Source organism: Megalops cyprinoides, chromosome 3 (assembly GCF_013368585.1).
Source record: "Megalops cyprinoides isolate fMegCyp1 chromosome 3, fMegCyp1.pri, whole genome shotgun sequence".
NCBI lineage: Eukaryota > Metazoa > Chordata > Actinopteri > Elopiformes > Megalopidae > Megalops > Megalops cyprinoides.
In genome coordinates this window covers 7,636,003-7,651,362 of record NC_050585.1, presented here as the reverse complement: position 1 = coordinate 7,651,362, position 15,360 = coordinate 7,636,003, and the positions used below count along the sequence as shown (strand labels likewise).

Here is a 15,360-nt window from a genome sequence, read left to right as displayed (position 1 = left end):
GCATCATACACAAGGAACAGAAGTCTGGAATGCTGAAAATGGTTATAGAACACAGCATACTGAACATAATACTACAAAGATTTGAAATTATGAAATTATATCAATTACAGTACCATTCTTTTCTTTTGCTTGTTTCATTAATAAAAACAATCACAAAGCTTGCTATACAGAATAAAAGCTCATTCAGTATAAATAGTATAAATAATACAAGCTCATCGGTAGATAAATAGGTTTTCATTTGTTCAGTTTGTTGTGTGTAAGGATGTGTCAAAAAATAGCATTTTTGGTCCTGGTAAATTCACACCCAACTTCACACTATACATAGTAATATTTGTTGGAAAGAACACCAACAATGGAGGAATGTCTTCGCTTCTTGTTTTCAGCGGTCAGAAGAGTGAAGACAAGCTACATCGCTGTTTGCCAATATGCTGATTCAACAGAACTGCAATCTCTGTCCGATACCTGTCTAGGTACCGCTGTAATTGCACGGTGGTGGGGGTTAACACTGCATGCCTCACTCAGGGTTTGAGTGACAGGGGCCCCGGTGCCAATGTAGCCCAAAGTGTTCCCTGCACACAAAAACATGTCCCCTCTTTTGGTGCAATCACTTCTGCAGGATGAACTGGTCGATGAATTCGTTCTGCTCGGCCTCCACTTTGGACAGTGCCTCATACTCAATGCGGTACCTGTCAATAATAAAAAAAAAAGGGCTGGTTTTGAAAACATCCCGGGACATTTATGTCATCGATTCAGAGTGAGCCGACAGTACGGATTGTGTCGCCTTGGTTTTTAGACAGCTGGGGTTCCAGTCAGAATTCACTGTCTTCCTCTTACCTCTCCAGCTGCATCTTCTTCTCTGCAATCAGAGCTTGTAGCTGCAGCTGCTGAGCCTCCCTCTGCTTCGCCACTGACTTCAGCAGGTTCCTGGCTCCAATGGCCTAGTGGGTAAGAGTACATTACAAAGACACATTAAAGAATGGAATCAATTACAGTACATTATAGGCTAAGAAAACAGCCTTATCCATATTTATACAGTTAGATATATACTGAAGCAAGATGAGTATATTCCTCAAGGAAAAAACAGCAGTGCCGCAACCACGGCTAGAACCTGCAATGCTCTATTTATGAGCCCAGTCTCTAAATTACACACAGTGTCTTTTCTTTGTATTTGTTCTGGTATATGTGGTTCTGACTGCGGTCATACCTTCATCTTCTCCGTCTCGGCTTCCTTTGCCAACTCATCAACCAGCTCAATCAGCCCACCAACTATCTTCTGAAACTGGCCAATTTCTGGTAACAAAGGCACATTACACATTGGTGACCCAATCAAACCTCTAAACAGACATGGACGTACTGCTCACGCTGGGTGCCATAACATTAGATCAAATGGCTTTAAGTTGTCATAACTTTTTTTCCATTACACTTGGTGTGCAGGGAAGCACGCAAATGTGCAGGTGTGAGGTGTTACATGTTGCCCGATTTCATGGCGAGCGGGATTTAGGAATTCAACGCTCTCCACATTAACTGCAAACTACGCCCGTTTCCACTGAGTGTCTTTTTTCCAGATCAACCCAAGAGAGCTGAGTCTGCTATTCCTAACGGAAAACACAGACATAGGTGTGGCTCCAAAGCACCGCTGCCCTGACTTCTGCACTTACTTTCCACAAACTCCTTGCACTCCTCCTTGAGCTCTGTGGTCTTCTGGCAGACGTCAGGTTCCAACACTCGCAGTTTGTTGAGGTCATCAAAGTGAAGACCTGCATCAGCCAGGGGGTCTTTCGCCATGACCGCGGTGCCAAAGACCTGTGAACTGTGAAGGGAACTACTGATGAGGCTTTAAGCAGGCACGCCTAACTCATCTACAACACCTTCGTTTATGAAGTGGAAATAAATCTAATACCATTATTTTTTTTACTACAGCTAGTGGACCATCCCTAACGGCTAGCTATTGCCCTTGTTACCCTCAGGAGATTCCCTGTCATCTTGGGCTTCCTTCTAACTCAGGCGATAACTAATTACGTCAATTACACATCTGAGTCGACTTGCTCTTTCAAGTGTGCATCGGGTGCTGACTGACGTGTATCATTCAGGATCTAGCTCTGCTGCAGACATATTCAGCCTATTTGTTCAGTTTTCGTTCTGAAAATCCATGTTAGAAGCTAAACCAATATTACTCCTACATTAGCCGACGGAACGAACTGCCACAGCCATTCGCTACATATGTAACCTAAACCGGCCACGGTAACGTTGGCTAATTAACCTACCTAATCCACAGATAGCAAGCGAGTAAAAACTGTAGATAACAGTTAGTCAACTAACTCAACAGAAGATGGCTTAATATGGTAGATAACGTTAATAAATTAAGTCTTTCCAAGCAAGAAAGGTCTTGCAGCGATTAGCTTGCTAAGGAGCTCACAGTCCATCAAGATTCCATCTGTACTTTGCTAACAAGATAACGTAAACTTCCAAATAGCAACTACTGCACTGTGATGAATGGTTAGCTAGCAAGCTAAGCAGCTATTATCGCATCGAATCGGGAGCTTTTTCCGATAGAGATGCCAAGCTAACCAGCTGGACAGACAATTCGGCAAGACAGTTACAGAGATAACTAGCTAACTGACGTTAACTGCTGTTAAATTCGCGTACTTTCAACGGAATTCCCCGTCGACCCACTAGCAAGCTACATAACAAATACCATATGGTAGGTATGGCAGCCGTCTAGCTTGCTCGGAAACAAAACATTTGCGGATGTATTGTGAAGCTAGCTAGCCAGCTGCAAGACAAGTAAACATGAAGTTTGAAACAATTTCTTCATTAAGCAGTAAAAGCTAACAGTAACACGTGAATCAAACTATAACAATTAACATTCACTTACCGCTCGTATTGTCTTGGCTCGTCTATTGACAAATTAGACAGCTAGCTTCTATGTGACTATGTGGCGCTGTGGCTATCTGACGTCAGACCGATCAAACTCCTCCTCCAGTTTTTGGACACATAAAGCGTAGCAGGTGGCGGTGTTGCCCCTCGGGTGTGATCGGACAGTCCAAACACTGCTTTCGCTCTGACTGTTTGGTCACCGGATATTTTTGGAGAAAATACTTCCGGTGACCACCGAAAGCGCAATCCACGAGAAGCCTGAGGACAACAGACCGAAAATGATCGTCTAATACTGAATAAATTTGTTAGCTTTATGGTCCAATTCAAGGCAAAAATAACTTGCCCTCTCAGTGTACTTTTAAGTACGCGTTTTTGTAGAATATCACTGTATTCTTCAGATGAAAAGTTACCACCCACAGTGGTCCAATGTTCTCAGCACATGACTGACTTAACATAACACTGCTGATTGCAGCATTTTCCCAGCCGTTCCCTTTTTCTCAGTGCTGTGCACACAGACAGTCTCACGGTCCATTTCCTCTGACAAACACACTTTGTGGTACCGATTCTGTTATTTTTTACATGCCAATGTCATTCACCCCCACCACACACACACACACATTCAGGAAAACACACCTCTACCCATCGGAGGTACAGCCAAAAAAAGATGGCCTTGCATGACGTGGTCATGTGAGCCGGAGCCTGCACTAAACCACTGTGATTTGCTTCATTCTTGTTACATAATAAACAGCTGCTTGCTCCCTGTGTAGACTCTTGGTCCTGAGTTTCCTCTGTGAGAGTCAGATACAGCTGTCAGTGGTTAGTCTATGGACAGAGTTACTGTTTATTACTGACCAATGTGTTAAAGTATCTCCATGTCTTGTTGAGATTATGGTTTTAACAATTAACAAAAGAATCTTTCCTGACAAGTTCTGAGAAGCAGCATGAAATTTATTCTTGACTTTATTCTTTCATCCATCACCAGTCCTGTTCACTCTGTCTCTTCCTGTTGTCTCACATAAGAATTAACTTATGTCAAAATGACAATTTTGTTTTTATGCAGGTACACCAAATGATGTACTGCTGAACACAAATTTTTGCTGCATTTTTGAAAAACCATCTGAGGTCATCTAACCAATTATTCACCAACCAAGTCAATATAAATGCATTACCTTTTACAAATAGGCTTTATTTTATTCAAATGATATTGTGAAAAAGTTTTTGAGATATGGTTATTGGTTAAAAATTGCTCCCCTTGCTTAAGTCATGACATAAATACCCCTGCATGAAGTTTTACAAGCAACTAGACATAAGCCCATGCTATATGTCATTTAATTTTTTGAAGGTTAAATATATTCTCAGAAACACAGAATAAACAGGTCGATTTCAAACAAATACTGAAGAAATTTTTTTTTACGTTAGTGATCATGTTGGAAATGTTTTATACAACTCATTAATTTTTCATACTATGTCAAAACTGACCTCTGACCTGAGTAATGCACAATCTTTTGCTGTTTTATGGAGGGCCGTTCTAAAAGAACTGGATGCCCAGAGTCGTTGTTGGAAATAATTAATCTGTATCCATCATGTCTGTATGTTATTAAAAAAATATATGAAGGAAAGTGTGTTCATTATTTCAGAAGTGACATAACCCAAGCAGTCAGCTTTTATAATATTTATTTTAAATGAAAAAATATAGCTTAGTCATACCCCAGTTCTTATGGTTGAGCGTTTTTCAAATCCCCTTTCAGCTCTGAATTCAGATCAGCCTAGACTGACCACTCTCACAAAGGGATAATTATAGGTTTTCCTGAGGTCAAATTCAAAACCTGTCATGAAGACCTGGTATGATGCCAACCTGGCACCAAGGACACTTAGCAACTTAATACTCAGAACATGTAAACATGCTGACATGAAAACAGACTTCTCTTGATTCTGTTCTCTGAAATACTGTCTCAATAAACATAATATTTAACTACATGTAACTGTATAAAAACTACTTGCATACATATAATACTAAATATGTAAATGAAATATGGAGTGTCTTTCAAGTAAGCATAATTTCATTGAATATATAAATCATAAAAATGTGTGCAAATAATAATGGCCTTAGGCATTTCATTTTGCACTATGCTCACATTGTGTCAAAAAATACCCTTCAGTTACTGTTAATATACACAGTATGCATATACTGTACCAGGAGTGTCAATACAAAATATTTTAAAAATTCTCCTTAACATCAGTAACTTATTGTCAACACGTTTTATAATGTAATGGTGCTCAGAATCTCCTTTTCCACCGAAATCTTCCCTTTTCACATCCTTTTTGGAATATGATACAAAACATAAAGAAAACAAAACTCACAACAGTCTGTGCTTAACATTGAAGTGGTAAATGATTCAGTGCATGAAAACCAAAATGTGAACAAAGCGGGTCCCAGAATGAAAGAAATTCTGATTTCTGAAGCACCCAGACATCAGGACCACAGGAGTCCAGGACCCCTTAGCTTTACTATGCGAGTGTTATGGGTTACAGAAGGAAAGAGTTATGCCAAAGTCTTCCTTGTAGATGTCCCAGGTCTTGGGCTTGTGAGGGTTATCCAGCTCCTCCCTCGACAGGTAAAGCCTATGGGCAGAGTGAGAGAGACGCTAAGGCAGTGTAGTATTGAAAGACCACAAGCTTTTAAAAATGAACAAATCAAATGAAGCTCGTTTTCAGGAACCATGTTGACCTGACCATTTGCAAATACATACAGATCAGATTCTAAATTGGTTAAAGTTACTTGCATACAGGGAAGCTAAATGACACATGCTTTGTTTTGACTTAATTCTCTATCAAGATTATAATGTACAACATGTCCTTCTGTTAAATGAAAGACAAACCAGTATTGCACCAACCTGTTATTTTCTATAAATGAGGTGTTAAACCAGAAGTAGAATGGGCAGTCTTCATATCCCTTTGGAAGACCCTGGGTAAAAAACATTCATAATACTGAGGTTCAGAGAATACAATGCAGGCTACAGTTTGAGTGAGTAGTGATTTGGACAGAGGAAGGCAGAGCTCTCTCATGAAATCATTCCTTTAGCTTATATTCACTCACACTCCCTATGTACAAGCAGGACTATTTTTGAGACACTTACAGCACTGGACTCAAACATGACCTTTACATCTCCACTGACGACGGGTCCCTCCTGTAAACTGATCACCACTTCATTATTGCCGGCATCTGGGAAAAGCTGGAGGAGCATAAAGTTATTAAATGTCAACATCAAGGTTAAAAAGGTTAACTCCAAAATTGCTTTGTGGCTTTTCAAAAGTAAAGGCCATCCAGGACCATATATTAAGTCAGAGCAGGGTGTTTCACAGCTCAAATCAAGTGTAGTGATTTGGGGAATTACTGAATCCCACTGCTGTCCTAACCTCCTTGTGTCTGTGTTTCTACCAGTTCTAATGGCTCCTTTAGCCATGTCTCAAACACAGCCTCCTGTTCTACACAACGTGATGCCACTTATGGCATGAATGGTGACATAGCACACTTTATATTTACATTGGTTGGGATAAATGATTTTAATGTATATGCATTACTATTATGAAGGTGTTATACTGCTGTTATGAAGCTGCAATGTAGCTCCATGAAAGACACTTCATAGAAAGTACGAAGAGTTATCCCTTCATGTTTTTGTAACCACAGAGTTTTCTTCTTCAATAAGAATGGCTTTGTAAAACACTGAAAGCCCTTTTTATTTTAATCTAGCATGCTGTTACTGACCCTGAACTAGAGTGGCACAAACCTAGGGCAAACATATGTTAATTTCAATGTACTAGGAGACATGTATTTGTGCGTGACAAACCTGTAAATGTAAAAAATGTAACAAAAACCTACAGTCCACGGAACATAACCACAGAACAACATCAAACAGCACCACTGATGTCAAAGGCACCAGGGCGTAAACACATGACACATACTACAAAGTGCACAGGTGCCTTTAAGTGAATGGCCATGGAGGACAATGTTGTGCTAATTGTGCAGCAAACAAGGTCATCAGCGAGTGGTCCGTACCATGCAGTTCTCCCGCTTGGCACACACACATTGAAACACTGTCTCCTTCTTCATGATGATCTTCACCTTCAGGTCACTGCCATCGCCCTTCCCCACACCTGTGTAAGGGGAATGGGAAATACAGTACACCATCTTTACACTCTTTGGTTTGGTTATGGGATCTCTTAGTTATGGGTAGGCTAGGGTATCTTATCCTGCATAAAGCAGAATGTAGGTGTCGCTTCTTACCCATTGGGGAGAAGAATATAGTGTGTTATACTGTGTAGAGTGCGAAGTAGGAGTGTCCTGCTCAGTGTGGAGTAGGTTGTTGGTGTGTCTTTCTCAGTATGGAGACGAATATGGGTGCCTCTTACTTGGGGTAGAGTGTAAAGTGGGAATGTCTTATGCAGTGTGAGGTAAAGGGTGAGTGTCTCTTACCCAGTATGGAATGGATTCGGATGCTTCTTATTTTAAGTCTCTTCTCTGGGGGTAGCTGTCTGTTGTATTGGTTCTTCATGGCCTCATAGTATCCCACATACCTGCTCTGGAGTAATAAGAGTAGGAATAGAACTGCATTTATCTGTTTTTGAAGCACCATATGGGCTTTAAGCTCATACTGCAAACAGAAAACTTACTGCTGAAAGTTAAAATGATTATTAACATTGTTCATAAATGTAAAACTATAATGACCCATGTTTATGGTCACATTAAATAACTCGGCACATGCTCTCAATGGAGTATTTTCCACTCCTTACCTGTGAGGGCGTCTCCACTCCCTGGAACTTGGAACTCATGCTCTTGTCTGTCCTCCTCTCCCCAAAGTAATCTAAACTGTCCTGCCAGATCATAAGAGCATATTCTGACCACAGAGGCATTCTCTTCTTAGGTTTTTGCAGTGGGTTAAATACAGGAATGTCTAGAGTTGTGACACACAAGCACTGTATTGTTACAAGTTCTGGTGCATGAAGCATTATTTTACATAGACACCACGTAGTACCCCCTCACAGTGTACCTGTGCACTCTCAAACTGGTCGCTGTCAATCAGCCAGGTGCACACCATGGTCCCAGTGCGTCCTGAAAAACACATCAAGGATCGCTATTCAATACATTACACAACACAACCGATACTGATTCTTAATACTGACACGTTGTCTTGTGGATAGTTGCCCTTTCTTCCTTCAGCCAAAACACACATTCTTTGCAATATTTCTCTGTTGGTAGACAAACTCAAGTAACGTGAGAAAAAAGCAGAACTTCCTTTTGCAATATCGCATGGCAGTAACCTCAAGCTGAAGTTTATGTCTTCATGCTCCAGCCACACGGCGAAGTGTGGTGTGTGCCATTTGGTTTGCGCACAAAATGTATGCTGCTGTTAGCCGCCGTTTAGCGCACAGCTGTAGTTCAGCTGTGAGACAGTGAGGGAGCGGGTGGCCCCGCCTCCTCACCTTTCCCTCCTTTGCAGTGTATGGCGATGATGTTCCTGGGGTCAGCTGCCATCCACGCCCTCACATCAGCTGTGTACTTCAGCATGTCTCTGTAAGAGAAACAGATGCAGTCACTGTGTGGAGCAGTGCTGAGGGAACTGGACCTACGGCCAGGAGGCTGCAGGGCCAAATTCCACACGTTGTACCCTTGTGGAGCTTCCAATCGCATAAATGGATAACATAGCTCTCCACTCTCCCTTCTCTGCTCAACCTATGCCACGTTTCCATGACAGAAACGGCACACCTTGCTGATAAGACATACAAGAAATACAAGAATCAACCATACATGGTGATCAGCACTGTCACTGGACAGAATTATTCCTATATTTATGCTGTTTAAATACTCAGCACTCCTTATTTTAGAATTATTTTGGGCTTAAAACATGTAACAATGAACTCAGTCCAGCGCAATGGCAAATAAGAAGTTAAAATGTTTCAAATTTGAATCCATTTGTTTTTCAATTTGTATCTTCTGCTAAAAAAATTGGGCAGTAAAGCACCTGTTGTTTTTAGCCTGGTTGTTAGTTGACACTGAAAGGAAGATGCTTTCTAGATATCAAAATGCCTTTTTGAGTTTTATGGTAGAGATGCAGCTATTAAACTATTAATTCCATCACCCACATTCTTTAGGAGTCTAAAAGTCTATTATGAGCATCTTAAGAGCTAAGAACTGAATGGTGTTTTTTTGTTTTCTTTGAATTTAGTTGGGGGCATTAATTACATGCTGTTGTAGCACACACAATGGCAGCAATCCACATGCTTACATTGAAATGATTAACATCATTTTGTTAGTTATTTTTTTTCCAATAAAGGATAGTGTAAAGATGCTGTATAGAAAGGTATGTATGTTTTGTTTTAGCTAAGGCTCTATTAAAGAAAAGAAGAACATTGTTTAAAAAATAAAGGCCAATGTGATCCTTTCACTTTTAACTTTTAAGAATGAAACAGTCCTGGATGGATATATTTGTTAAATATGGAGTGCACAGTATAATCAAATGCATTACTGTAACAAAACAAAAAGATAATTCACTAAAAGACATTCATTAGTGCATTACTTGCATTTGCACATTTCTGTATTTGCAGCAATGTGAAGAACATATTCCCCACAAATAAAAAGGAATTCCTGTTTGTAAAATGTACTCTAATGCAGGTCACCCTGGATCACCTCTTTCATGTTGTGTCTGGCATGGATACATTACATATTACGACACTCCTGCAGCTAAGTCCCCGTAGTAGTGTGTAAGCCTCAGGTCTTATTCTGGATACTCACTCTAGTGCAGGCACATTGTGGTCATCAATGAACACCCTCTCCACCCTGTAGTGGAAGAACTTTGGGTCGTAGCCTTTCTCGCCTAGGCAGTTAAACGATTCAACACTGTGAGAATTTCAGTCGTCACCTTTTTTTCTTCTTTTACTCTGCTTATTCAATCAGTGATTACACTGAAAAAACTCAAACAGTTGACATTTCTAAATGGATTACATGTCATTTTTGAAATGAAATTAACTTTAATTTTGTGATGGTTGTAGGCCTTGTGCGCCTAGTAACACTGGAAATCATGTTGGGCCTATTATTTCTGACAGTGCTACAGGGCTGTTGAAGTGTCTGAGGGTTGGATACTTACTGCAGAGGTTGTACACTTTATAGTGATCCTCGTGTTTAGTGTCCAGAAACCTTGCCACCTCCTACAAAGAACAGAGACAGAATAAACTACTAAGTACAATTCAATGATATGAATGACATACACACATACACATATGCATATAAGCACTTCAAATATCTCAATTAGCCCTCTGTTACGAAAAAATATTAGCATGACCAAATGTGAGCTTTAGTCCTAGATTAAGGTAATTTGGGACGAAAACAACTGCTATATGGTTACATTTGACAATGTATTCGTACTGTGTGTGTGCAGTTATGGACTGTTTGTGTGTGGGAGAGCTTACTCTGATTGGGTTCCTATAGAATGACTGTTTCCCAGACGATGGAAATGACATGGCAATGATTCGGTCTGGGAAAGCAGGGAGATGAAGTTTCGGTCAACATTCTGGATGCAGTATTTCAACACACAAGGGACCAAGCACCACACACATCAAAACCATGGCAGCAAAATTCTAAAATGAATGACTACAAACATGATACGCCCACCTGTGACATAGGTCAGGTCCAGATCAAATCCATCCTTCTGGTACCGTCTCTTGTTTTCTGAGACCTGAGGAGATAAACGGCAAAGTACCATCTCTGCTCATCTATTCTCTATTGTTGCTGAGAAGATCTGCCAAGAATAAACAACGGGTGTGAAACAAGGGAAGAAGACAGTGGCTCTTTCACAGTTCAGGTCAGATTAGGCCAGCTTTACCATTAACATAAAATGTTAATTACTCATTACTAATCTTGTACAGCCTTTGTAAAACGTGACTTTTAACAGCAAAATCCACACAGCTGCTGAGTGAATTCATGGGCTAGGTGGTATGACTTTTTGTACCCCCACCCCCAACAAATCCAGAACCATTATATGAAAATGTCTGAAACTGATCCTGGGTCAGGGCTCAAAGGTAGCATCTGTGTACATCTCACCATTCTCCTGGTGACCTTCTCCAGCTCCTTCTTCTGAGCAGCCAGTCTAAAGATGCGCACCAGGATGAGAATCCTCAGGGCCCTCAGGAAGGACACCATCCTGTGGACACATAGCGGGCCAATGAGGACACACAGAAGAGCTCTCAGAACCAACGGGAAAGCTCCACATTGCAAAGGATAAAAAGGGGATGGATAAGTTCCATTCTTGAGGCTGTATAACTTGAACTCTGCAAAACTTCGTGTAGCTGAGTTGCAAATGTATAAATTACCCTAGCAATATGAGAAAACAAGTGGCCACAATAACATTCACTCATAGGTATGAACCTGAAGTTCTCACACAATTCAGAATGTTTTGTAACTATAAGGGCTAACATAAAGTCTGTTCATTCCTACTTTAAATGTAGTACACAGAGCAGATCTGTGCATGTGTTCCTCTGCTTAGTCCAGAGTGTTTCCACCTCATGCTGCAGCACTATAGCCAGACAGTGCAGAAGGAGAACAGACTGCTGGGTTCTGTCCCATCTCTGACAATGAGCAGGTCTCTCCTGATGACTATTCAGTACACAGCGTGTATCAGAAACACTACCCACTGGTGAAAAAAAAATCCCAGTACAGGGGAAAAAACATAATGTGCATATATTCAGGAGAGCTCACTCCAGCTACCACGCTGAGAGACCACCAAATGTTCTGAAGGTGGGGATGCAGACTAACAGTGAGCAGTGCAAAGTGCAAAACACCACAAGGACAGACAATGCAGTCAAGCTACCCATCAGTACCTGGGAATGAGGCTGGCCCCAGTAAGGTCAGTGAAAGTGTAGATCATAGTGACAACCAGGGTGATGACCACAATGCAGGCGTCGAGGATGTTCAGTTTAGAGCTGAAGTACACCTTGAATCTGCAATATGGGCACAATTTCAGCATCGCACTCTCTTACACAGCACTCTCATCAAAAGTGAACAAAATCACAGGAAGCAACTAGATTCCAACCAAGGAGCAGGCAGGGCAATTTCACGGCAAATGACTCATTCTGACATTCCCAGAACTACCCCCGTGCAAAGCAGAGCAGCTTCCTATCAGCGCTTCCTGCCTTGAGGCACACACTGTTCCCATGACAAAAAGATGTATGCTTCCAATGTGTGTCCCTGACTCACCCCTCAACGTAGATCCTGAGGAGCACATCCGCCAGGAAGAAAAGCGAAATGGCCAAGGACACCGCCTCCAGCGCATCCCCAACCTCGCGGCTGCGGACCGGGGTGGCCAGGTCAGCGATCACCAGGATGATGTCAGCCACGATTAGCACCACACCAAACATCCTGGGGAGAATCATTCACCTGACTTACATGAACATCAACATGAAGGATTTAATGCAGTGCAGTGATATCCAGACAGTGAGAAGGTCAAGATTTAGATTTTAAAATTCCATTTGACATCCTACGAGACAGGTATCACCTCTGTATCACCTCTACAGATGATATTAATTAAATATGGTGGGAGGGCACTAGGACATAGTTCAGGGCACTCACCGAAACCCAAATGACATCACGAATGGGGCGATTTTCTTTCGGATTCGACTGCGAGAAAAGCAAGACGACAACACAACAGGTGAAATGACACTATCGGAATGGAATCCCACTTCCTAAAGCTTCCTTTCACTGCAATGCTGGATTGACTTGAGGGCAAAGATGGAAGCATCACTCCAAGCCCTGACACACACACTTCAGAACAGTGTTTCTCAGCCTTCTTCTGCAATGGCACACTGCTCATGAAGTGATAAAAGTTTGTGACACACCACTACCACTAAAGCAATCAACCCAACTAAACCAAGCAACCCAATCTAAAACACACATTGCCCATTTTTTTTTTACATCTATATAACTCTTACTTTCTTTATGAAACCTTGGTTGAGCTTCGGTGGAGCATACTGTGGACCTGCATTTATAGACCAAAGTGGTCTAAATGCGCAATTTCATAATTGGAATGAATCTGGGTCAGTTTTATTAACAGTATGTATTGATCTGACAAATATCCATGACAAACCTGGCTGACACGCATGACACGCTACTATGCCATAGCACACTGGCTAAGAAACACAGCCTTGGAGTGCCAACTCATATGTAGCTCCTTGTCTATCCAATGTCATGCTTTCATTAGTAGGAGCACTTTGATTAAACACTTGGTTATCATGGGTGAAAATAACTATGTCTGTCAGAGTTTACCGGAAAGGTCACCATGTCAGGTACTTACTGGTACATGGTGTCTGGTTCAACACTCTCCTCCTTGCCATCATCAATCTGAATGTCGGTGTCTTCCTTCCCATTGGCATCAAAGCTAAGCAGAGAGGGATTGAGAAAGAATAAATCCAAGTGTGCCAAGCATAACAGTAAATGCCAGTATGTCAATGGATTCCACCGCTGGGATTCTACCAGTTTAGTATCACTATTTTGGCTCTCATCTCAGCATAAAATGTAACACCCTTACCAGTGAATTGTTGCGAAACCTTGAACGAGCTCCACCACCAAGAATGCATGACACGCACTAAAAAAGATGGCTTGAGCGAAGGAAGCAGATACACTTTCTTGAAACAAACAGTATGGTTACAAACTCACCCATTCGCCTGTTTGGAATCTGGTCCTGGGCTGAATCGCACAGATGACATTTCTATAGTGTTGTTCCCTTTGTTCTGCAAGATAAATATAACATGTACACACAAACACACACACACACACAAAGTGACGCCAGAAGACAGCGGGTCAAAAACAGTTCATGAAAAAATCTAAGATGGTTACACCGCACTTGAACGTGCACGTTGACAGAGGAAAAGGTGTTCTCCATTTGGAAACACAATGCATCCATCTGAAGCACATCTGAACTTTTCCGTCTGGTATGAGGCAGCTGGCACAGGGATGCTAATTTGCAGTTGTAAGCAACTTTTGTATCGGCCATTCAAACATCGTTGGGATTTTGTAATAACTTCTGGCAATTACTACATTCGATGAGTAGTAACTACTTTTTTTTTTTTTTTACTAAATTGGTCAAGTTGTGTGAATGCGAATGACAAACATCCTGCTCAAATTACCATTTCGCTTTAGCCTAAAACGTAGGCATTCGTTCCATCTATCGTCTGGTTGCTAACAAAGCTCCAAGTCTTGCAATTTTACGTGTCCGACCCCATGAGATGCTTCAAGGCAGCTCTCATAAAACCCGACATTTTAAAATGGACATGTTATATTGCTTAGATATCGACTTTATCTAGGGTAAAATAAAGCCATGCACTGAGAAAATTTTTTCAAAGGAAAAACGCTCACTAGTGGACTACAACTGAAAACTAGTGCTGCGTTTGGCAAATAGCTACTCCAGTGTTTTGATTGCTTTTTGGAGAAATGTTGAACTATTATTTCAAAACTGCTTCACGTAAGTATTTTTTTCCGTAACCAGCACAAGAAGAAAAAGAGATAATATGAACCAGACATACCAATCTCGGTAAGGGGTGGGGAGTAGTTCGTTGTGCCTGGTTCTTTTCTCGTTCCTTGTTTGTTTTTGTTTTTCTCAGAAATCACAAAACGTGGCTAATTCAGTTATCGCCTGTTCATTGTAAAAGGGATAAGCTACACACTGCCCCGTTTGCGCTATCGCTGCAAGTTAAATCGACTTTGTCTTGTGACTCCTTTTGAAACAACGGAGGGATACGGTTCAAAGGTTGAGAGAGGTATTTTTTCCTTCTGTCCGCAGCAAATCTTCCCTTGCTCTGCAGACGTAGCGGTTTTCAACTTCCTGAAGCGCTTCTACGCACAATTACACCATCGGTCCCCCATCGCTGAGCGACTGACCCACTTACCTTGTTTCTGTTGGTCACCCTGCTTGCAGCGTTCTTTATAAATGTCACATTGTTTGAAAAGGCCATGAGAAAACGACCGGAATGGAGTTACGTGCATGCTTGTCTGTTTCCGAGATATTATTGAATACCTAGCGACCATTATCTTCCTTTTAGAAGTCCAAGTGTTTTGTCTTTATGCTACTCTGAAGTGGAGAGGCTTTTATTTTGGGAATGATACTAAATGATTTTAGGCGTATTTACTAAAAATAAAATGTAAATATCTAATTTATTTTCAAATTTAGTTATAGTGGACGACGCGAAAGTACAGGCATTAAACAGCAACTTCCTACATTAGAAAATTCTGGGACGCTCAAGGGTACTTTGGGTTGGATCAACAAACCACTAAACTTCCTGATGTAAGCTATGTTCTTATTGCAAAGCAGTGTTACCCCAGCGATAAGCCTAAAAACCGCCAAAGTCCAAAACTTTAAAAGTACTAATAGAATCTTTTAAAATGTACTAAATCATCTCCCCAAAACGATGCACTACCTTCTCATATGTGAGCATGTTTAA

The 15,360-nt window shown here is 41.2% G+C and overlaps 2 protein-coding genes across 2 annotated transcripts; both read right to left on the bottom strand.

Annotated features, from left to right (window-relative positions):
- Positions 1-221: 221 nt before the first annotated feature.
- Positions 222-2,951, bottom strand: LOC118775550 (intraflagellar transport protein 20 homolog). The gene is made up of 5 exons (XM_036525522.1): positions 2,876-2,951; positions 1,659-1,810; positions 1,205-1,290; positions 835-938; positions 222-686 (listed from the first exon to the last, which is right to left on the bottom strand). Exons 2-5 carry the CDS (start codon positions 1,783-1,785, stop codon positions 605-607), a joined length of 399 nt encoding a protein of 132 aa, XP_036381415.1. The 5' UTR covers positions 1,786-1,810; positions 2,876-2,951; the 3' UTR covers positions 222-604.
- Positions 2,952-5,310: 2,359 nt separating this feature from the next.
- On the bottom strand, positions 5,311-14,698 carry tpte (transmembrane phosphatase with tensin homology). The gene is made up of 19 exons (XM_036525462.1): positions 14,446-14,698; positions 13,580-13,653; positions 13,218-13,301; positions 12,497-12,544; positions 12,125-12,286; positions 11,749-11,868; positions 10,973-11,072; positions 10,544-10,607; positions 10,342-10,406; positions 10,020-10,080; positions 9,668-9,749; positions 8,359-8,447; positions 7,926-7,987; positions 7,669-7,749; positions 7,352-7,457; positions 6,935-7,032; positions 6,015-6,110; positions 5,772-5,842; positions 5,311-5,499 (listed from the first exon to the last, which is right to left on the bottom strand). Exons 2-19 carry the CDS (start codon positions 13,627-13,629, stop codon positions 5,397-5,399), a joined length of 1,542 nt encoding a protein of 513 aa, XP_036381355.1. The 5' UTR covers positions 13,630-13,653; positions 14,446-14,698; the 3' UTR covers positions 5,311-5,396.
- Between the last annotated feature and the right edge of the window lie 662 nt (positions 14,699-15,360).

Bases quoted from the DNA above. Each gene is read 5' to 3' on its own strand.
- LOC118775550 (XM_036525522.1), bottom strand. From the start codon at position 1,785: ATGGCGAAAGACCCCCTGGCTGATGCAGGTCTTCACTTTGATGACCTC. The intron at 1,291-1,658 runs GTAAGTGCAGAA...CTTTGTTACCAG, and splicing joins GTGCAAGGAGTTTGTGGAAA to AAATTGGCCAGTTTCAGAAG. The intron at 939-1,204 runs GTATGACCGCAG...CTTACCCACTAG, and splicing joins CCGAGACGGAGAAGATGAAG to GCCATTGGAGCCAGGAACCT.
- tpte (XM_036525462.1), bottom strand. From the start codon at position 13,629: ATGTCATCTGTGCGATTCAGCCCAGGACCAGATTCCAAACAGGCGAAT. The intron at 13,302-13,579 runs GTGAGTTTGTAA...CTCTCTGCTTAG, and splicing joins GATTCCAAACAGGCGAATGG to CTTTGATGCCAATGGGAAGG. The intron at 5,500-5,771 runs GTTGGTGCAATA...CTCTGCCCATAG, and splicing joins TCATTTATAGAAAATAACAG to GCTTTACCTGTCGAGGGAGG.